General features: G+C 46.4%; 1 protein-coding gene across 2 annotated transcripts; it reads right to left on the reverse strand.

Annotated features, from left to right (window-relative positions):
• Positions 1–5332: 5332 nt before the first annotated feature.
• ANKRD54 (ankyrin repeat domain 54) lies at positions 5333–18107 on the reverse strand. Of its 2 annotated transcripts, XR_014454355.1 has the most exons (9): positions 17689–18107; positions 16947–16994; positions 16769–16867; positions 11095–11166; positions 10960–11007; positions 10267–10391; positions 8960–9067; positions 5815–6786; positions 5333–5495 (listed from the first exon to the last, which is right to left on the reverse strand). XR_014454355.1 is itself a non-coding variant. In XM_083156453.1 (8 exons), exons 1-8 carry the CDS (start codon positions 17897–17899, stop codon positions 6712–6714), a joined length of 786 nt encoding a protein of 261 aa, XP_083012579.1. In that variant the 5' UTR covers positions 17900–18107; the 3' UTR covers positions 5333–6711. The 2 variants fall into 2 exon arrangements, 1 of the variants encoding a protein (XP_083012579.1); XM_083156453.1 differs by having other exon boundaries at positions 5333–6786.
• Positions 18108–23863: the final 5756 nt, after the last annotated feature.

A 23863-nucleotide genomic window follows, 5' to 3' on the forward strand; every position in this document is an offset into this window, starting at 1 on the left:
ACTGAGAGTGCCGAGCATTCTAACTGGGTTGGGAAAATGTCTGTCTACGTCATCCAAGCGCGGCTGCACCAGTATAATTACAGTGTGAGTGTTTAGGGAAAACAAAGGTTTTTTCCTCTCAGACTCAAAGTGAGGGTTGTAGTAGGCTAACCCCTCTATGCAGGCACATTCCCAACCACGGTCCTCAAGGCACACCAACAGTGCAGGTTTTCTAGATATCCAGGCTTGAGCACAGGTGACTTAATTAGTAGCTCAGGAATTATCATTAAACCATCTGTAAAGCCTGGATATCACTAAAACCTGCACTGTTGGTGTGCCTTGAGGACCGTGGTTGGGAATGCCTGCTCTAGTGAGCGCTGTCAGCAGGGTTTCTCTACTACAGTGTATGCTTTTCTACTACAGTGTGGGACATACTAAAAGGAATGACAGTGGAATGACAGTGGAATGACTGATAAGGAATGCCAATTGACTATAATGGGAGAAAATGACTTTTATATTAATATTTCTGAAATTATATAGTTGATATGTGCAATAATTTCAGAAATATTAATATAAAAGTCATTCTCTCCCATTATAGTCAATTGGCATTCCTTATCAGCAGTGTCATTCCACTGTCATTCCTTTTAGTACATCCATACAGTGTATGTTATGTAATGTTGTTAATCTATCACACAGAACAAACTGGTGTTTCTCTGAGAGGATAGTAACCAACCTGTATGTTTATACATCACAAAAAAAATAATTTAACTAGTAACTTTTGACTTTAGGGCCCATTTATCATTGGATCGCAAATGCAATGCGCTCTGGGTGGCATTTTCCACCAATGCGATCCTTTTGTTTGAAAGTATCAACCTGCAGACGCAGAGACAGGTGCACTCTGCTTTGGGGAGGTGGTGGTGGGGTCTGTATCCCAGTATCAGGATGCCGGTAGCCCCGGGACCCACCACTGATCTATAGGGATGCGGTTGCGAGTGGGGCAGGAGGGATCGCAGCAGGGATTGGAGATTCCTGCTGTGATCACTCCTACATACATTCTGGTGATACTTAATGTTCGCGGTTAACCCCACCCCGTTACAAAATGTGTATTCAGGGAATTAGCTGCACATTTTATATGATACATGGGTCCCTTCAGCTCTGACCTTCTTCCAGGGGCTGGCTGACAACGTTTACCCAAGGGGGCAAGTAAAGAGCACTGAACTGAAAAGAGGGTGTGGTTGCAGAAAAGGGGGTGTGCAAAGCAAACGGGGTGTTGGTGAGGTGACGGAGGGGTGAGGTTAATAAAGGGTTAGGATAGAGGGGGCGATAGAGAAGGTGAGGTGCTGAAGGTGATGTGGTTGGGCATGATGGGGTGAGGTGGCCAGGGGTTTCTTGAGAAGGGGGTAAGGTGACAGAGAGGATGAGGTGACAATAGAGGTGCTGGGGGGAGAAGATAGGGGACAAGAAGGAGTGAGATGACAGGGGTGATGTGGTTAGGTGAGGGGAAAGAGGAGGGTGTGGGGAAGTGAGGCAAGGGGTCTCCTGACCCCGCTGTTCGTCACCTGCTCCCCGGCCGCTGCTTGTGTCTTGATCCTCGTGACCCTCTCCCGGCCACTGCTCAGCAACTCGCTCCCGGACACTGCTCGGCATTCTCTCCAGGCCACATGACTGCTGCGGCTGCAGTGAATTTGGGAGGTTTCTAAATAGCATGCGCAGGTCAGCTCCTCATGGTAATCGCTATCCTGCCTAAGTATCTTGTGAAATGCATCATCCGCCCTGGCCCTAAGTATCTTGTGAAATGCATCATCCGCCCTGGCTGGGCTCAACTAGTCCCCTGTGTCCAGTGCTGTGTGGAATTATACAGATTTCCTGCACTATCCACGTCTTTGTGGAATACGTCATAGGGTTGCGGTGGGGATCCCTGTGAAATTGGGAGGACTAACCTGCTATCCCAGCATTGTGGATTAGTGATAGTTTTGAGGTGTGGAAATGGTTTGGAACTGTAATTCTACAAGGACTGCATGTTTGGGGTGCTACTTGGCCTATTGTTCCTGTATAGCATTTGTTGTTGTGTGTTGTGGAAAATAAACCATTATTTTGGTTTAATCTGCTCGTGTCTGGATGATTAAAGAACCCATATCCTCATAACAACCTGCTATTTTTTTTATTGCTTGTCATATGCAAGTTGTTTGACAGAAAGCTGGTGTTTGAGGTTGGCAATTGATTTCAATAGCAAGTTAGTGCGAATTGCACCGTGTTTCCCCACACCCGATCCCGATGCGTGGCCCTGCGGCATGGGAATCAAAAGTAGAACTAGACTGTGCTGCAGTCTTTTTCTACTACCTCGTAATGCTCTCAGCTGTCCCTCCCTCCTTGTCAGCTGATGCCAGCACCCTGCCGGCCACCGATTTCCTGAAATAGTGCTCTTGTCTTAGTAACTTTCCCCCTTTACCACTGTTTTCCTTACAGGGCCTGATTGAGAGGTGCACACGTTAGCGACTTTTGTTGCAGCAGCTACTGTGTCTGTAAAGTGGCAGTAGTTATTAATAACATGGTCATGGGCCACAATCAGAAGGCTGTGGGACACACACTTTGAAAACCACTGCTGTAGTTTGTTAAGGCCCGTACACACACTACGATGTCTTCTTAATGATGATGAACGACACCATTATAAATCACCTCCTGAACAACCCAGAACGACATCGTTCAGGGTCGTTTAGGAGGTGAATCTTTTAACATCGTCTACTGTTTATGCTGTGAATGATGGACGACTACCAACGATGCGCCGTACCCATGGGTCGTTAAAGACCATAGCCATCTTCAATGCATGCAGGTCAATTTGGCTATGGTCGTTAACATTGTTTGTTTTTTCAATAGAAAAGGTCCTGCATCGTTTGTGGTCATTTGTCAGCCGTCGTGCACCAGTGATCACCTGCAATGCTGAGGTCGTTCATTTTCACTTCAAGGGTGAAAATGAAAGATGGTAGTTAAAGATGGGTCGTTACTGACACATCTTTGTGTATGTATAAGTCTTTAGAGTAAGTGCTGCACACCCACACACAACAAAAAAAATAAAATGGAAACATTACTTTGATTATGTTTTTAACCAAATATACAAACAATTGATCCAATGTAATAAAATTAGGGTTACATTTTTTCGTTCTCATAGCATAATAGTCAAAACAGTAGGACTGGTGTTTTGTGTTTTTTCCTCAGGTAGGAAAGATTAAGTGATCTACTTCATGTACTAAGGGGGGTATGCAATCTGGGATCACGGCTGTCGATCCCCGCCGACAGCCATGATCCTGGCCCGTTTGCATGCTGATTGACCACAGAACGATAGGCGGGATTCAATGTCCCCCCTGCCGCAAAGGGACATGGCCGCGAAAACGGCCCTGGATTGGTGATCTGCGGCCCAGATCGTGACAATCCACGGCCGTTATAGGCAGAATGGGCCCGACAGCTTCTAAAGTCGGGCCCGTTCTGCCGTGATCCCGCATCAATGCTGTCGCTAAAGACAGCATTGAATAGGGAGCCGCCACTATTTCCCATGTCGGAAGTAGCGGCAGCACATTGCATACCCCCTATGAATTGGAGAGAGATAAATTGGGTAGACCTAAAGAACCACATGGTAATATACAGAAAACAGTTATCAAATAATGATTTTTAATTGTATACCCACCCTGATGGGTAATAAATATGTAAAATGCCCCCACATTGTTAACGGCCCCCCACTATCAACGCCAATCCGAAGCGTGGCGAGCGCAGTAAGCTCGCGAGGGGCGGCGATACGCACCCTCCGACCTTTTCATACCCCCACTATCACGTCGGCGTGGAGTTGATTTTATAAAGTGTGGCGAACGCAGCGAGCCACAATTGTGGCGAGGGGACGCGCATAACTTCACAGGTATACACGTCCGCTCGCCACGCTTCGGGCTCGGTGGCTCACTGCGCTCACCACACTTTATAAAATCAACTCCATGCCGACGTGGATAGTGGGGGTATGAAAAGGTCGGCGGACGCGTACCGCCGCCGCTTGCCACGCTTCGGGTTGGCGTTCATAGTGGGGTGGCGTTAACAATGGGAGGGGGGGCATTTCACATACTCATGACCCATGAGGGTGGGTATACAATTAAAAATCGGGTCTGGGGGGGCATTTAACATGGTAATAAGGCATCTGGGTGCCTGTACAATTAGAAATCGGGTGAAATCGCATCACATCGCATGCAATGCAATTTTTAATCGTACAATGCCCTGCGATGGAAAATCGGGGGCGCCGTGATAATACACAAGTATCGAAAATTATACCAGAGATACCCAAAGGAATTATACTTACCCCTTTGAGTGCCAAGTAAATTTGTCAAAATGGGAGTAAAAAAAAATCGTCAAGCAAGCATTTATAATCATCATCGTGACCTGTAATGTTTACCTTATATAGGAAATAGTCTTTTTTTACACCACATTTATTTGATATTATATAACAAAAGTGAGCAATGCTGGCATTTTTAGCATATATTTTGAACATCTCTCACAGATATGTTTGTACTGAAAGGGTTAAACCCATAATGTTGTCCTACCTTCCTAGGCAGCTATTTTGGGAAGGGTTGCTTCTCTAATACCCCTTTCACACAAGCCAAAATTCCCAACTGCTGCCCAGGAATTTAACCCTGCTAGCTACCAGGGTTGGTCCAGGGACCTTCCAGGGTTACTGGCTGGTATGAAAAATGCAGGGACATGTCCCTCCTTCCCGTGTTGCCTATTGGCTATGCAGGGCAACTTCCTGTTGTTGTGGATTTCCAGAGACGCAGAGGCATCACACAGCAGAACCCTTGAAAGCCTGCATTGGCAATTGCACAGCATACAGGAAGACACTGTGCAAGCTCTGTGGCACAACAGACCCGAGCAGTGCTATTTAACTCCTGAAAGCCTGCAATGGCCCACCCTCTCTCTCACTCTCTCCTTCTACCTCTACCCCACTCCCTCTCTCTAATGATTACATCTTTGTGGGCCTAAAGAAAGTCAATTTCTAATGACAATCTCATAAAAAATGCAGGGTCAACCCAGGTTCAGTATGAAAGGTGCCAACCCAGGATGTACCTGCTTCAAAAGCATGTATTAATGGGGCCCAAACTGGGAATGTCCCAGTAATTTAATTCCCAGGTTGGCATTTCTGGCGTGAAAGGGGTATAACCAAGCGGACACTGACCACCAGCCTGCAGAAATGCTCTGTGGATGGGCTACACCAGGAATATCAGACGAGCCTCACAAATTAGTATATATCTAGATTTGAGAGAGCAAATTAAGACCCTATTTGTCAATTCATATTTCGCTATCAGCAAAGGTTTATATCAGCAAATTAATATTTTACTTTTTATTAAAGCCTATTGAACAACATTTATAACCTTCTTGGGTCATATAGGATTATTTTATAAAGCACATTTAAAGGGTTTGCATGCCTACATTCCATATAGCTCTTATGCACACTGCACAGGAAAATGTGTGCACATTTATGGAACAACCTGCTCTGTGTGCACATTTATGCAACAACCTGCTCTGTGTGCACATTTATGCAACAACCTGCTCTGTGTGCGCATTTATGCAACAACCTGCTCTGTGTGCGCATTTATGGAACAACCTGCTCTGCGTGCGCATTTATGGAACAACCTGCTCTGCGTGCGCATTTATGGAACAACCTGCTCTGCGTGCGCATTTATGGAACAACCTGCTCTGCGTGCGCATTTATGGAACAACCTGCTCTGCGTGCGCATTTATGGAACAACCTGCTCTGCGTGCGCATTTATGGAACAACCTGCTCTGCGTGCGCATTTATGGAACAACCTGCTCTGCGTGCACATTTATGGAACAACCTGCTCTGCGTGCACATTTATGGAACAACCTGCTCTGCGTGCACATTTATGGAACAACCTGCTCTGCGTGCACATTTATGGAACAATTTAAATTTTAATGAGTTAGAACAGGCAGTATAGCACCATATTACCAGCACACTGGCTTTCACTTAAGTGCTTAGCCATAAACATGTCCCTATAGAAAATGACTGTGTTGCCTCCAGAAAAGAGCAGACATATTAGTAGGTTTGCACCAGATTTGCAGTAAGGACATTATTAAATGAGCATTGAAAAGGTTTTTAGAAAACACTTTCTTATACAGATTATAAGTGACCTGAACAAGTAGCAATTGTAAGGACTTTCTTACAAGCAAACTTCAGCCTAAGGACATGAAATAGGATCCATCAGATACGCTTATGTGCACACAAACAAAAAGGTAAGACCAGGGATTAAACAGCCAAGGTAAAGATTAATATTTTAACAAGACACAGCACAAAGTGTACAATTTAACAGCATTGCTAAAAAATTACACAGGACATGTATATTCACAAAACACCTCAAAGTATATAATTCCTTGAGTTAAGGAATAACAGTTGGTTGGTGTGAACATCGTACCAACATAGACACTCCTTTGTTGTTCAGTTTAGAAAGGAGTCCTTGTTTTATTAATAGCTTTTGTCACAGCCTTTTAAATGTCTTCATCCTTTACAAGGAAATTTTGCAAAAACTCTGAAGATAGCGATTAGCAATGGGAAAGTATGCTGAAGTTGGTATATATGAAGTAATGCAGACGCTGCACGGTAGTGAAGACACTACATCACCATAACAACGGAGTACTGCAGAGCTCCTGATGCAGTAGAGCAGTGAGGATCAATCAGAGCATCTTTGGCTACCTATTTTCCATGTTCTGCATCTGGAGGGTTAGAGAAGTGAAGCTGGCCAAAAGCTCTGTCACTTCATCCACCTGAAAATAAAAGCACAGCTCTGTAACAGCATTATTTATAAAAAAAAAAAAAAAAAAAAAAAAAGTACTTGTTTCCTAGCACGGCGCCCGTCGGGGTTGATCGCATGCCTTAAGTTAAAGGTACTTAAGGCATGCGATCGACACGATGGACCCGATTTTCTGTCAATTACCAGCTTTAATTGCCGGTAAAGACAAAATCGCGTTGATCGCGTCCATTGCGGCCCATTATAATAGGCCGCGATGCGACCGACGCGATTTTCCCATAGCGAACAATGTTAAATTAGATTTAAAGTTAAAATCGCGTTGACGCGTCGGGCGCATGCCATTATAATGGCATCCAATGCGATCGACGCGATCAACCCGATTTTACATAGGGAACAAATGGGAAAAGGGCCAATATCTTATTGTATATGCCCCCTCATGGGTATTAAGTATGGTTAATGGCCCCCATTGTTAACACCACCCCACTATTGACGCCAACCCGAAGCGTGGCGAGCACAGCGAGCCCGCGAGGGGCGGCGGTGCGCGTCCTCCGACCTTTTCATACCCCCACTATCCACGTCGGCGTGTAGTTGATCTTATATAGTGTGGCGAGCGGACACGTATACCTGTGAACTAATGTGCGTCCCCTCGCCACGCTTCGGGCTCGGTGGCTCGCTGCGCTCGCCACACTATATAAAATCAACTCCACGCCGACAAGGATAGGGGGGGTATGAAAAGGTTGGAGGACTCGTACCGCCGCCCCTCTCGGGCTCGCTGCGCTTGTCACGCTTCGGGTTGGAGTCAATAGTGGGGTGGCGTTAACAATGGAGGGCCATTTCACCCATCGGAAGGGGGGGGGGGGGGTTTCAGGGAACATTTTACATGGATTCCAATGTAAAAATCGAGTCGATTTGGTTGGCATGCGATGGACGCGATTTTTGCGGCCCCGATCAATACAATTAAAATCGGTGGCGCCGTGCTAGGAAACAAGTACCAACAAAAAAAAAAATATAGGATAGTATAGCTTAAATGAACTATATGGCGTGATTATTATTATTTTTTTAAATAATAATAATTTATTGAAAACCCACAGGTATTGTAAATTATATGCAATTCAGGTAAGGTACAGTATTTTAACATTCACATATATGAAGAAGAGTACAAAATTGCAAAGACAGGAATAAAAGAGGTCACTTCTCCAGCCATTTTGGAAACTATTGAATATGGCAGAAAAAAAAAAAAAATCAATACTAAACATCAGAAATGGTTGCAGATTTTGGCCCTCATTCTGGTTGACTGCAAGCTGCAAAGGCCGCCCTGGCGAATACACACCCCACCACCATATCCCCTTGCAACCATGCGAAGGGATGGGTTGTGAAAACATATACCCTCGCATGTCACGCAGCAGGAGAAATAATTTCGATGGTTGCAAATTTAAATCAATGGAGACTGACTTATATTTGCGTGTGCCAGGACAAAGACCGCCCAGCCCCAAGCGTACAATCTCGACAGGTTGTATGACGGACTGCATGCACATTGTGTGCACACAATCGTGCAATGCGCAGTTTCACGGGGCGAATAGTTGTTCCACTGATCAGACATGCTACGCGTCTGATCAGTCGTGATTGAGATCACATGCAACCGGTCGTTCAATGGGTCTGCCACCACTTTCCCCTGCACTCCTTTGCCTGCTGCTGCCTCCTTCCCCTGCACTCCTCCGCCTCGGAGGAGATAGACGCTAGAGGTCAAACATGACTTTTAGCATCTGTTTCCTCCGAGGATCTGATACCCTTAACCCATGGGTCTTCAAACTGCGGCCCTCCAGATGTTGTGAAACTACAAATCCCATCATGCCTCTCCAGTTTTTCTATAAGGGAGTGTTAAAACTGTGGCAAGGCATGCTGGGATTTGTAGTTTCACAACATCTGGAGGGCCGCAGTTTGAAGACCCATGCCTTAACCCCTTGGCAACGAGCATTAACCCCTTGGTTTACTGACCCAGCAGCTTAATTGTATGAATGATTCTGTGCACATTGTGTGTCCAAAAACCACCAATTCTGCTGTAGAGTTGAAGGCCAACAGACAGATAGGATGAGCTGCACAAACAATAAAGCCCAACTACCAAAAAACTTTCCAGGATGACCAAGATTAGTATCTATAATGCATTTTATATATTCTGGGTTAGTTATTACCTGCTCCTTGGTGCTTGTCCTCTGTAGTCTAGAACAGATCTGATTCAGCTGTTCTGTCTGTTCCTGCTGTCCCAGTTTTTCCAGATATTCCCGCAACATCTGGATGATCTAGAAATCATATGACAATGTCTCACAAAAAACACATTTATTTAAAATAGACTTGCATACTACACACTTCTGATATGAAGCAGGAAAATATAATTAGCAGTCTGTTAATAAGATTAAAATTATAAACCATATATTGAATATTATCTCAAAGGGGAAAGTTATTTTTTTCTCTCCCAAAGACTACCATTAGATGGTGCCACATTGAGCAATTAAATTGTTGCTCCATTGGGTCGTGAATAGCTGTGTTGGGACACATATCAGCTCACAGCCTTCTATGGTGGCAAGCTAAAATGTGCGATAAGTTAGCTTTTGGGACAAACAGCACTTTTTCATTTTGTGCCTATCACTTTAAATGGGTTTAAATGCATTATACTGCTACACTGGGTCTGTTTCAATGGGATGTGTGTGATTTTTTGTATATAACCAATTTAATTTTCCTCTAGGTTTTTTAAATTTTTAATCTGCCTTTTTTCCTTTTCAGATTGGATCTCTAAAGCCTAACGAAAATAAAAAACCTTAAGGATAGACAGTGGCTGATTTCCCTTGAGCTCCCCCCCAGCAGCTCCTCTGGAGAGCAAACATCTGACTTGGCACTTAAAATGCCATATTTTACATGTGATAAATTGATTTATCACATGTAAAAGGATTCCCGGGGAGCTGCCATGACAGTTCAAGGGAACACGGATGCGGTACATTGTGGTGGCTAAAAAGCTGGCGGCTGCACATACAATTTAGCTTTTATGCAGCATGTTTGACCTCAGCCTCGATGCAAACGGGACCAAGCATTGAGTCGGAGCAGATATCAAACGTGATTTGGCCAATTTTCAGCCGATTTCTTGACCCGATCCATTGGAAACCGATCCTAGGCTTTAAAGCTGGGCACACACCAGATTTATCTGTCCAATCTGTCTGGTGGGAACAAATTTCTCGCAATGTATGGGAGCAAATAAAAATCAGCAATTTGCACCCAAACTCTGGAAAATTATCAAAAAGGATTGTTTGGATAAATGTTAAATCAAACGGATTTAACCAATTTGTCTGAATGTGCGAGGTTTCATTTTTCAGCATGTGGGAGCAATTGATCTATTGTCATTTGCTCCCATACATTACCAGAGTTTTGTTCCCACCAGACAGATTGGACAGATACATCTTTAGTTGTGTACCCAGCTTTACTTTCGGTCAACATCTTCAACTCTCACCTGTTTCACCTCTAGTCGCAGAGATTCTAGAGTCTGTGATTTTCCATCCTGCAAAATGTTCAGCTTTGACTTAGCTAAATGCAGTGGTGTCCGTCCCGCGCGGTCTAAAGCATCCACTCTGGCACCTTGGGGGTAAAAAACAAGAGCAAACACATCATTTCTTAAAAGTAAATTTAGTACTTTTCAACTGGCAGATGAATTATACCCGCGTGGTTTGATGCTTCCTGCTTTGCCTATTTACCAAGGTGAAACAGGAAGCAGTAGCGACGAGATGTAGAAATACCAGTTTACCTAAGTGGTGGAGTGAAATCTTCCACTACAGGGATTCCCCTATTAGCCTATTGGTGATGCGTTGTCTCTCCTCCCGCCTAGTTATTATCCCAAGATCTACCGTGCAAGCCAGAAGCCAGGGATAAGAGTTGTCCCTGCTGTGGTGAGAAGGTAATGAAGCCTGCAGCTGTCCAAGTTGATAGATGTAGGTATATAAACAGTCAGTGCAACTTGAAGATAGCAGCAACAATAATGAAATGGGTGCATAATGCCCCTGACATTTCACATCACAGACACAGGAATACATGGGCGAGGAAAGGTATCAGTGCACATTATGTGTGCTGATACAGCTTTACCCCCCCCATACCAACAAGTCACACATCCAGTAATGTAGTCTACGGAGTATAACAAAATAGGTCTTACCTCCCTGCAAAAGTGTTGTAATCACTGGGACATGGCTTGTACAAGCAGCTAGGAAGAAAACAAAATGCAGTTACATAGTGTACGCAATCATTACCTCAGGAGAAATGAAGGAGGTTTACAAAAAACATATCCTACCCAAATGCAATGGGGTATTTCCCAAGCCATCCCTCTGATTTGGATCAGCACCATGGTCCAGTAGCAAATGTACTAAAAGAAGTCAGAACATAGATTATACTGAATATATTATATGTAAAAATACACAAAATTAGATAATATGGTACTTGTTTCCTAGCACGGCCACACCGATTTACATCAGGGTGGTCGTGTCGGAAAAATCGGGTCGATCGCATCGCATGCGATTTGGTCGCATGCGATCGACCTTCGACCCGATTTTTTCATTGAATGAGATGTAAATCGGGTCCCTGGGACCCGATTTTACATTGGATTCAATGTAAAATATTCCCAACCCCCCCAAATTTAACGGCGTAAACCCCACCCCACGATAGACGCCAACCCGAAGCGTGGCGAGCGCAGCGAGCCCGCAAGGGGCGGCGGTGCGCGTCCTCCGACCTTTTCATTCCCCTACTATCCACGTCGGCGTGGAGTTGAGAATAGAATAGTGTGGCGAGCGCAGCGAGCCCCGCGAGAGGACGCGTATACCTGTGAAGTTATACGCGTGCACTCGCCACGCTTCGGGCTCGGTGGCTCGCCACACTATTCTATTCTTAACTCCACGCCGACGTGGATAGTAGGGGAATGAAAAGGTCGGAGGACGCGCACCGCCGCCCCTCGCGGGCTCGCTGTGCTCGCCACGCTTCGGGTTGGCGTCTAGCGTGGGGTGACGACGGGGACATCTATAATGTGAAATGGGTCATATTGGCCCATTTCACATTTTCTCACGATTTCAATGTTGAAAAATATTTTAACATTGAAGCCTATGGAAAAATCGGGGGCATCGCGTTGGGACCAATGTTAATGGTCCCGACCGACACGATGCCCCCGATATTTTACCTTTCCCGACACGATTTCAATGTTAAAATATTTTTTAACATTGAAGCCTATGGAAAAATGGGGGGCATCGCGTCGGTACCAATGTTAATGGTCCCGACCGACGCGATGCCCCCGATATTGTGTCCTAGCCGGCAAAATGGACCTGATTTGAAATCGGGTCCATCGTGTGGATCGTGTACCTTAACTTAAAAGGTACACGATCCATAAGATTGTGGCCGTGCTAGGAAACAAGTACCGATAATATAGTTCATGCATAATTTCTGTTTCAGTCAGTTTCAATTGACTGCTATGCATCAGAAAATTCATATTTACAGATAAGATTACTGTAATTACACCACTGCTATGTGAAATGTGTTATATTAAGGCTTGTTAAAGTGTATGTCATTTCTAACATGTATGATACAAATTTATGTTGTTTATTTATTAGGTATTTATATTGTACATACACATTAATTATCAGTTATTTATATTGCGCACATACATTCTGCAGTGTTTTTACAGAGGATAATCAGTCATACATACTGTAGGCCTATCATACCATCCCTAAACCTTGACACTAATGTATTATACATGTTCTGTGGCTATCTGAATCCAAAGAACGAAAAATACTTTTTTTTGTGAAAAATTATGCAAAAACAAGTATATGCTGTCTGAATTCAAGCCTGCATTTGTCCTTGGTTTAATCAGCCATAGAACCTGTGTAATTCATAAGAGTCCCGGTTTGTTAAGAGACAATTAACCTACCATTATATTTTTGAATTATGGTAGGAAGCCCATGTAAGCACTGGGAGAATATATAGACTACACAAAGTTAGGGTCATGGTGGAAAGACCTCAGGGCTGTAAGGCTGTAATGCTAACCCTTACACCTTTCTGCTTAATGCTGGGTGCACACACTAGGTCAGGGGTGGCCAACCAGTCAGAGGTAAAAAGCCGAAAAATATCTGTAGTCAAGCTAAAGAGCCAACAACATGTGCACGCCAAAAAAGGGCGTGGTCTATTTGGAAGTAGGCCACGCCCCATTTTGTGTCTATGCCAAGTCAAACCTTTCATTTTTGTATCCTGACGAAAGGTGCTCCAATAAATGCACCTGAAACATTGATAACTCATATGCTGCTGTGTCAGTGTGCTTATATATATATATATATATATATATATATATATATATATATATATGGGGTCCAGTGTGGGTCCAGTTTGGCCCCGTCGTATGCCAATGCCTTTATGTGCCAACAAGAACGTAAAATCTTTTCCCAGCCGATGGTTGTTACCAGAATGATTTATTTTGTGAGATTTATTGACGATCTCTTGATTGTGTGGACTGGCGAGGCAGCTATGTTACAACAGATATTGGATGAACACAATGCCAAAGGAGAAGCTATTCAGTTTACATATGATATTAGCACATCGGTGATCAGTTTCCTTGACGTGCAGATACACATTGAGAGTGGTAATATCACGACCAATCTGTACGTCAAGCCAACTGACAGAAATACCATTTTGGTTAATGACAGCTTTCACCCTCTCCCATTGAGAAAAGGGCTCCCCTTCTCGCAGATGCTTCGAGTGAGACGAATCACCAGCGATGAGGGGGCAGTCCTTGAGGCATTAAATACTATGGTCACCAAATTTGAAAAACGCAGTTACCCTCATAAAGAACTTATAGCTGCCAGAGATAGAGTGATGCTCATTCCCCGTGATGTTTGTCTGCTGCCCAAACCGGTAGAAAAGAAAAAGGATAAAATTATCCCTTGGGTAAATCAATATTCGGTGGCCAGCAGGCAGACCACAAAGAAAATAAAAAATTTGTGGCCAATGGTGAATGCTGACCGCGATCTGCCCATGTTTCATGATGTACGATTGATGCCGGCATACAGCAATGGTAGAAACCTTAAACAATCTTTGGTAAAATTAGATGTAACAGATTTAGGGGTTAATAACCAGCCAGCACACTTCTTAAGACGCAAACCTGGCTGCTATCGCTGTACTGGGTGTACTACCTGCAGCGCAATGACAGCCAGTGACCACTTTCTACATTCACATAGCGGCAAGAAATATAACATTCAGCATATTCTCACATGTACATCTAGATACGTGATATATACTTTAACTTGTCCATGTGGTTTAGTATATGTGGGGAAGACCAGCACCACTTTTAAAGAAAGGATGGCTAACCATCGGTTGGCCATACGCTCAGCTTTAAATTCTGGAGCGAGTGATCAACCGATGGCCAGACATTGTGCTAGATTTGGGCACTCTATCATCTATACGATCAAAATTAATTGATCACATACCTACTTTAATAAGAGGGGGAAATAGAAATAAATTGTTGTTACAATTAGAGTGTAAATGGATACATAAACTTGAGACCATTGCGCCAAAGGGGTTAAACGAGTATTTGGGTTTATCTTGTTTTTTATAAACAATACTATTTTCCAGCTTTGTATCTCAGATCTCTTTAAACTATATACCCAATGTAAATTTTTCTTGATCCTTATAATCCCGGCATGCATACATGTGTTTACTTAACAATTAAAATGATTAAAATGATATTAATAATGAACATTTAAATATGTATAAAAACATTTGTTCAATAATATGACCGTCAAGCAATCATGTGTGCTTTTGTTTTTAATATATGTACAAATTTTCTGGTATTCATTGTACCTGCTTGTATTTTGTATTTTTTATACAGATTTTTATGAAGTTAACTGATTGACCCCACCTGTGAGCATTTGGGTCCGACGCTACTAGCCTCTGACGTCAGGATAGGACACACAGGATCGGACGTAGAGGTGATCGGCGTGTCAGGACCCAGCTGTGATCTGTTGGGGTTAATGAGGGGAGGTGTCTTGGTTGTGGGATGGGTATATATATGTGCACTGTTTGTATCATTGTTTGTCCCTGACTACGGGCTCAGCCCGAAACATATGTCGGAATAAACTACTTTTGAATTCACTGCAAATGAAGTCTGACGAGTGCCGCCTTATTTCCAGTCTATGAAGGTATAATTCCATGGAAGGCACCGGAGCACAGTATATGCTGAATTTTATCTGAGTGCCGGGGTACATGCTGATATATATATATATATATATATATCAAAAGGATGACCCCACGTGCGCCCTTAGAATGTTACAAGCCGCTACTCTATGACCCCCCCTGTTAGTGGGAGGTGGTGTTTGAAAATAGGAGGAATAGAGGTATAGAGAGCGCTTTCAACCACCAAATATAAATTCTAACAATAGTTAGGCAAAATACAAAACAGTACAAATCTTTATAAAACCAGTGTGCTTTTTATTGAATAATTTTTTCAGAGTCACATCTGGGAATGGTATCCTTTTCGGAAAAGCAAGTAACCCGACGCGTTTCGTCTTTAAAAAGACTTCATCAGGGGTTTAGTACATGATGATATAAAAACGCTAATACCCGCGTGTTTTTCTTCAGATATGCGTAAACAGTGTATACCTCCCTCGAAGGGGCTGAATTCAGAATCCGAAGCAATTTGGCAGCGTTTATACCAGCTGGTTTTGCTTCAATAATACATAAGTTGTGATGACCTCCCTCACAAGGGTAAAATTCAGATATCTAAAAAATTATTTCAAATAGGCATATTGACGTATGTTTTTCTTTAGGGGTCTAGTGGCTGTGGTAGCTTTCACTTCAGGTAGATGATTACCAGGATTGTCTCTTTGTAAGGACAAAGTAATCACGGAGCGTCCACAATGATTTTATGGGTCTTAAAAATGGTGGGCGGTATTCAAATTGATGTAGGAGGGACTATCAAATAATAAGGGGTTGTCCACCTGTTGGACACAAGGTTTGTCCCGGTCCAGTGATTCGGCCCCACAAAATCTACTCCTCCGATGGTAAAAAACACACGAAGAGGCAGAACAGAAAGTCCAGTTTCTGGTCAGAATGTGAAGTACTGCAAAGGTCTGTCTGCTGATATATATATATGTTTTATTGTATTTAGAACAGGGGAGGAGGAATCAGGGAGTATAGTGCTGTGAAAATACCGCGGCGGGTCAGGGTTAGTGCATCCTGCCCGCCGTGGCCTCCCCCTAACCGAGGAGCTGTCATTTCCATAGGCGGCAGGCTCGCTCCACCCTGCTGCCACTGACTACCGCTCGCTCCACCCCAGCTGCGGCATGGACTTAAGAGGCAGAGGAATACTTACCACTCTACGCATCCTCAAGGCCTGCAACCATGTCCTCTCTTCCTGTCATGTGGCAGCACCTCCTGCCTCTCATATGCGATATGATGTCACATTGCGCAGAGCGGAGCCGGCGTAATGGGATGCTGCTGGGGGGCCTGCCGGGAGCCGCATTGATGTATGAGAGGGGAGTGGGAGCAGGAGCCGCACTTTAACAGGGGGAGAGCCGTGGGTTGGCGTGATGGGTGATGCCAGCAGCAACGTAGCTTGCAATGTCTTTGGTCATACTGCATGTACATATAACAGTGTATGTCGCTAACAACGTGCTTGAGAACACATCCTCAGCAATACAGAGCATACACACCAGACAATATTAAGATGTTGTTGTTTTGACCCATCGGCATGGCCAAAATCATTGAAAATAATGTCTAATGTGTACAAAGCATTCAATGAACATGGGAAACACCTATAAATGCCTCTAAACAGCAACAGTTTTCAACTGTTGCACATCAGATGCAGATAAGAGCATTGTCGTGCTGTCCACAGCACAACATTATGGTGGGTCAATCTAAACTCCCTCCACACCTTTGTTGGGATTCAATATAAAAAGGTAAACTAGAACCCTCACCCATTTTATGTCTCTTACCAATTTGGTCATTTCCATTGCAGGATGCAAAGTGCAGTGCTGTACGGCCCTTGTCATCCGCAGCACAAGGATCTGCTCCTTCATCAAGCAAACGTTGGACTGGAAAATAATGCGATATTTAGAGGATGGATCTCATAGCCAGTGGGAAATAATAATTAGAAATATATGGGTCAGGCACCTGTGTCTACGTCATTCCCATTGGCGGCTTCTCGTAACTTCCTTAGTGCTGTTAGTAAAAACAAAATGCATTGCACGATGGAAAACATTATTCATGACAGACAGTGTGGTATAAACATGAAAAACATATTACAAATGATTTTTTACATAACTGGTCATTTTATGTAAATGATAAAATCACTCCTACATCCATGTCCAAATTAGAGCCATGAGCTTTTATTCAGTTTATGTGAAATACGCCCCATGATAACTGGTGTAACTGGACCAGACTATGTAATGGGCATAGGATGTTTTGCCAACAATCCCAATGCTGACTGTTACCAGAATGTAGGCAGGGACCTGATGTCAGCATATAACGTTAAGCCTAGCTCAAAAGTTTCTGATCTGTTTGCAGGTGTTGGCATGTTGGCTGTCAATATTTTAACCATGACCACATTTTCATATTGATCTTTAAATGGCGATTGCCGATATGCTGTCTACACCGACCTCGGCAATAAAACCCCGTCCACTCCATACCCACAGGGGTCATGCTTCATCACAGACACCTCAATCTCACACTGTAGGTACAGTATGGGGATGGCCCTTTGAACTAAAAATGGCCCAAAATTAGAGTGTAATACATGGGACAAAGCAGGCTGCAATAAGGGTGGCACACTGGTGCCCACACACCTCATTATTCTGGGTGATTGCAGTCAATATTACACATCGGAGAACGGAGCTAAATCACCAGCCCAGTCGCTCACCGTAGCTCTCCCTGCCCAGTGGGCACAGCCGGTACCGGTGCTGCCGGTGAGACTTCACACGGCCCCGTGGACATCTCCTCGGCTTCTCGGGCTCATCCCACAGCGCCCTTAGGAGCTCCGGCACAGCGGGTGGGCAAAGCTCCGCTCCAGGAACACCGGGGCCCAGGTCCGCGGGAACAACCGGCGGCTTGCCCTGATCCTCCAGCTCCATCCGCTCCACAGGCTCCAGAAACGAGAGGCCTCCAGGCCACAGTCACCATAACAACCAGGAACCGCAGCCAATCAGCAGCAACTGGGGGAGACGCAAACCTGACACTAAAGAAAAAGCCCCTTGTTTTAACAACCAATAGGGGTTGGCTACGTCATGCTGCTTTGCATATCATTTGATAACTGCCATTTTACCTGCTGCATGAAATGAATGATTAGAATGAAATTGTCAGACAGTCAGCAGCAATGCATTTCCTCCTCATTACGTGCTGCTGCACACTGTGGGCTGCTGGACAGTGCACATTTCATTGCTCCCTTATACGGGGGACCATGTAAAAACCGGACCGGACTACACTCCGGACAGGACATCACAATCTGCAGTCCGGAGCTTGTAGGGTCCGGTCCGGGGGGTGTCCTGTCCGGGGGGTGTCTTGTCCGGGGGTCCCTGTGATAGCTATCACCAGGGACATGGGGAAGGGGTGATTACAGCCTCCCTGTGTGGTCCGGACCATCCGGCTTTTGCTACATGGCATGCCCGGACCATACAGAGAGGCTTTATTCTACCCCTCCACCTCTACCTGGTGACAGGTGTGACAGGCACCCCCCCCCCCCCACCATCACAAACATGCCTGTTATAGGTGAAGCCATAGCCTGTGGGAGGCTTTAAGTACTGCTGGGCAAGTGCAACAGTGCTACCTATACCACCTTGGTGGCATCCCTAACAGTTAATCTTAAGTGCAGTTAGGGCCAGTAGTGTACAAAACTTGAGACTTTCAAGGAATCAGTCAGTATGACATTCAAATCAGCCCCCCCCCCCCCCGACAGGACATCCCCCGGACAGGAGGCTACAAGCTCCAAAATGCAGAGTTTGATGTCTGGTCCGGCGGTCCGGGGGTTTTGTCCTGGTCCGGTTTCACCCATACCCCTTATACGGGGTATTGTTGCGTGCACCGCGTGGCCTAATATTAAGGTGCGTACACACGGGGCAATATGATCGCTGGCAATATATTGCTAGCAATATATTGCTCAGCAATCATATTGCCCCGTGTCCCGTTTTCATCTGCGACCAGTAGGGATGCCAATCCCGGGGCATTTTTTCAATCCCGGATTCCGGGATTGAAAAATGCTCAATCCCGGGATTCTCGGGATCCCGGGATTGGCATCCCTAAAAGAAAAACACACCCTGTCCACCCCTATATGGGCGGGCAGGTGCGTGGCAGCCGGGAGCGGGGCAGAGCAGCGCTGCAGGGGTGCAGATTTACTTACAGGCTGGCGGGAGCGGGGCAGACAGCGGCGCTGCGGTGATGCTTGCCTGCCTCCGAGCAGGTAGCGGCGGCACCAGAAGCAGGAGGGGAGGCTAGGAGTCGGCCGGGAGCGGTCCTCTGTAGCAGGACGCTGGCCTGCGCAGCATGACGGTCAGAGGTCACGCTGCGCAGGCCGCACGCCGGGGTCGGGAACAGCCGGGCAGCTTCTGAGCGGGTGCTCAGAAGCTGCCCGGCATTAGACTGCGCATGCGCAGTCTAATCCCAAAATCCCGGGATTGGATACTCCAATCCCGGGATTGAAATCCCGGACATTTTGGGGCCAAATCCCGGGATCCCGCCGATCCCGATCCCGGGATTGGCCACCCTAGCGACCAGAGATGGTCGCAGATGAAAATTTAAACACTGCTGGGTGAAGAGGCAGGGGATGTCGCTGGTCGGAGGAGCATGTTCCTCCGACCAGCGACCATTCAGGAGCTGAAAATGGGAGTGCGCACCCGGCGATTTATCGCTGGTGCACACTCCAATCACTGGCAATATGGTCGCTCAGCGAACATATTCCCAGCGATTTCAGCCCCTATCGCCCCCGTGTGTACACAGCATTAGTATAGCTCTGTACATTTTTAGCTCAGGTGATGGACATTTTGATACATTATCCAGTATCCAAAAACAATTAATATTGAATCTAAAACATATGGGGACACTTTGTGGGTTATGCAGACCTGATTGCTGTTGTGCAAATTCACAAGCCAAATGATAATCGAATGCGTCTGGATCACGCAACACAAAGCATCAAAAAAAAAAAAAAATCTGCCGTATCTGCCGAATCTATTCTCACTCACCCAGAAATTAAGCTGTGTACACACAGAGCCAGAGCCAGATTAACGTCTAAATGGGCCTGGAGCTGAAAACTATCAAGGGCCTATTATGCGCAATAATAGGGGTTGCGGCCAGCATCTAATAATGTGGGGGGCGTGACCAGTGTTGGGTGGTCTGCTCATGGGTGCATACCTCCCAACTTCTGTGTTGGGGAAATAGGGACACTCGCGCGGCTTCCCGAAAAGGGGGTGGGGCGTATGCAAATGAGGTTGTGGTTTATGCTAATTAGCCGCGACCTCATTTTCATACGAGAATAGACACTGTGCTAATGCGCACAGCGTCTATTCTATTAGATTGGGGGGGTCTCTCAACTGCCACCCCCCGCAGCGGGACAATGCCTGCCACGGGTGGGACAGCGGGACAGGACCCGAAAATCGGGACTGTCCCGCTGTAATCGTGACAGTTGGGAGGTATGTGGGTGTGTCTCTATTTGTGTAAATACTTTCAACTAATTATATATACCTGGAAAATGCAGGGGGCTGACATAAGAAAAATGCAGGGAGATATATTGGTGGGTGCACTCCAAAGGTGCACCCGCAGGACGCCGATGTCCTAAAATACTTGCGGGGTGAGACGTCACTCTAGTCATAATAAAATACTGAAAACAGAAACTTGGTAGACAGTATGTCAGCACCTTTTATGTGGTAACCTAAGTTTACCACACCATATACCCCTTATACAAACTGTACTTACTTCTTACACATTATGCCACATGGAATGAGACAAAATTCACACCGATTGAGCAAAACATCACACTAAGGCACACAGATGGAGTCAAAATTCACGTTATGCCACACAGATTAAGGCAAAATTCACATTTTGCCACATGGATGGAGCCAAAATACACACTATACCAGGCATGTCCAAACAGTGGCCCTCCAGCTGTTGTGAAACTACACGTCCCAGCATGCCTTGACATAGTTTTAGCATTCCCTAATTGCAAAACTGTGGCAATGCATGATGGGACTTGTAGTTTCACAGCTGGAGGGCCATAGTTTGGACATGCCTGCACTATGCCAAACAGATTGAGCAATAATGCACAATATGCTTCATAAATAGGGGCATTGCGCGCCAAAGGCGCACATTAAAAATTTACACCATAATGCTCATTACATGTTAAGCCTCACACCATAATCTCCATTACGTATTATGCCAAACACCATAATGCCTATTAAAAATGATGCTACATAAGTGTTGCTTACCTACATGTTCATTGCCAGGGGTTCCATGTTCATTGCCAGGGGTTCCATGCTCATTGCCAGGGGTTCCATGCTCATTGCCAAGGGGAAATACATGCTCGCAGTAACTGGGGGACAGTCGCCGCCGGGCAGAAATGACAACCATTAACAGCCGGGCAGAGATAGGGATAGCCATTGTTGCCATTGCCATCGATGGTTGCCATTAATGGCAATTCTGCAACTGGCCATCGATAGTGCTTAACTATGCAATGGATGACCATCGATATTTTTACATATTGATGGTCATCCATTGTGTTTGATTGATTGGCCTATGGGCCAATCAAAACGCAGGGGGCGTGGCTTCGCGGGTGTCAGGGGCGGAGCTATGCTCCGTGTCCCTGCACTTTGAAAAAAAAATAAAAAAGCAAAACATCGTTTTGCTATTCCATCGATGGAGGGAAACCATCTGGTTCTCCCCCATCGATGGCAAAAGTATTCGACATCGGCCATGAACCATCGATGATTTCGAATCATCGATGGTCGATGGCCATCCCTAGGCAGAGAGCAGGGGGCTGCCCGGCTGTATTCAGAGCACTGCAGGTCCCGGCTATTTGAAATAATACCCCTTTCATACCAGAAAATGCAGCGAATATGGTCCCAGGATCATGCAGGGACATTCTCGGACTGGCCCCTTTTACACCAGCCTAGTCCCTGCATTTTCTGGTGTGAGCGGGAGAGAAAACCACCTCCGCCCCCCTTTTAAACAACCAGCTATATCTTCGGAACCAACTGACCCATTTACATGTTGCCTTCGAATGATTTTGGTCCTGTGAAACTGGGCCGTTTGGTTCCAGAGAAATCTGCCCTCAAACAACATGAACAGCCATGAAATTACATTTCAGAAATGAAAAAAAAAAAAATAGTTTTACCTGCAATATCTCTAGAACCAATGAACCCATATGGACCAGGTATCAGATTGAAGGCCCAGCGATTTGGGTTCGACTGAGATCAACCTCAAGTTTCTGTGATGCTGTAGGGGGAACTGGCAGCTGTTGGAACCGAGTGGAGATCGGAATTAGCGGGTCCCATGTTATCTTATGGGGAAAACGTTCCAGGTTTGCCTGGCGGTAGCTCCTCCGACCAGCGACCATTAGGGGCTGAAAACAGGAGCGTGCACCCAGCGATTTTTCGCCGGTGCACATTCCAATCGTTGACAATATGTACTCCCCCCCTCCCTCCCTACTGCAACTGCAACTGCACCCACCCTCCTGCAGTCACCCACCCTCCTGCAGTCACCCACCCTCCTGCAGTCTCCCACCCTCCTGCAGTCTCCCACCCTCCTGCAGTCAAACCCACCTGCAGCCACCCACCTTCAGTCACCCACCCACCCGCAGTCAAACCCACCTGCAGTCACCCAGCCACCCACCCTCCTACCCTACTGCAGTCACCCACCCTCCTGCAGTCACCCACCCACCCTACTGCAGTCACCCACCCTCCTTACTGCAACTGCACCCACCCTCCCTACTGCACCCACCCTACTGCAATACTGCACCCACCCACCCTGCTGCACACTACTGCAGTCCACCCTACTGCACCCACCCTCCTGCACCCACCCTGCTGCACACTACTGCAGTCCACCCTACTGCACCCACCCTCCTGCACCCACCCTGCTGCACACTACTGCACCCACCCTCCCACACCCTACTGCACCCACCCTCCCACACCCTACTGCCATCACCCCCCCACCCTGCTGCACCCTACTGCCCCAACCCTGCTGCACCCACCCTGCTGCACCCACCCACCCTGCTGCACACTACCGCTCCCACCCTCCCTCCCTGCTGCACACTACCGCTCCCACCCTCCCTCCCTTCTGCACACTACCACTCCCTCCCTTCCTGCTGCACACTACTGGCGGTGCAATTGAAAATAGCAGCGAGGAATGGGCCGCTGCACAGTTCTGTCCCCCTTGGCATTGAGCATGAAGCCCCTTGGCATCGAGCATGAAGCCCCTTGGCATCGAGCATGAAGCCCCCTCAATATTCACCTAATAGTGTTTACCTAAGCACCAAGCTGCACTTCGGGAGGGAAGGGGCGGACCACGACGCATGTAGCGTAGGGAGACACGCTCTCCCCTCCCCCCACCCCCGGCACGAATGAAGCGAGGTAATCGCGCCTGATGCCCGGCAGCTTATCCCGATGCGGCCACATCCTCCCCGAGCCCGGAGCTGACCTGGATACATGAGGTGCCGGCTATGGTGACCGCTTGGAAGTGGAGTTCCCCCCAGCTGATGTGGGCGCAGTGTTAGAGGTCCGGCCGGAGCGTGTGTAAGCCGCCGTGAAGGAGTCGAGAGGCTGAGAGGAGACACACGGGAGACGTCATTAGTGGGCGCCAGCAGCCCCACGGTGTCTGCAAGCAAGCAGCCGGCACTGTACGGCAGCCCTCAGCCCACGTGAAATCTGGTGGAAGTAGAGAGAGCCGGTGGGGCGCCAGCGCCAGGAAGGTGTGCTAGCCTGAAGCCTTCAGCCACCCCACCTTGTTAAGCGGAGAGGCCGCCTGTTCCCCCTCTGTACGGGACTGTCTACAAAACTGTGAGTGCCCCAACTAAACCTGTTTGGAAAGAGCCTGGGTCTATCAATTCCCTGGCTGGG

The sequence above is a fragment of the Crinia signifera genome, chromosome 8 (genome assembly GCF_055691185.1).
Source record: "Crinia signifera chromosome 8, ASM5569118v1, whole genome shotgun sequence".
Classification (NCBI taxonomy): domain Eukaryota; kingdom Metazoa; phylum Chordata; class Amphibia; order Anura; family Myobatrachidae; genus Crinia; species Crinia signifera.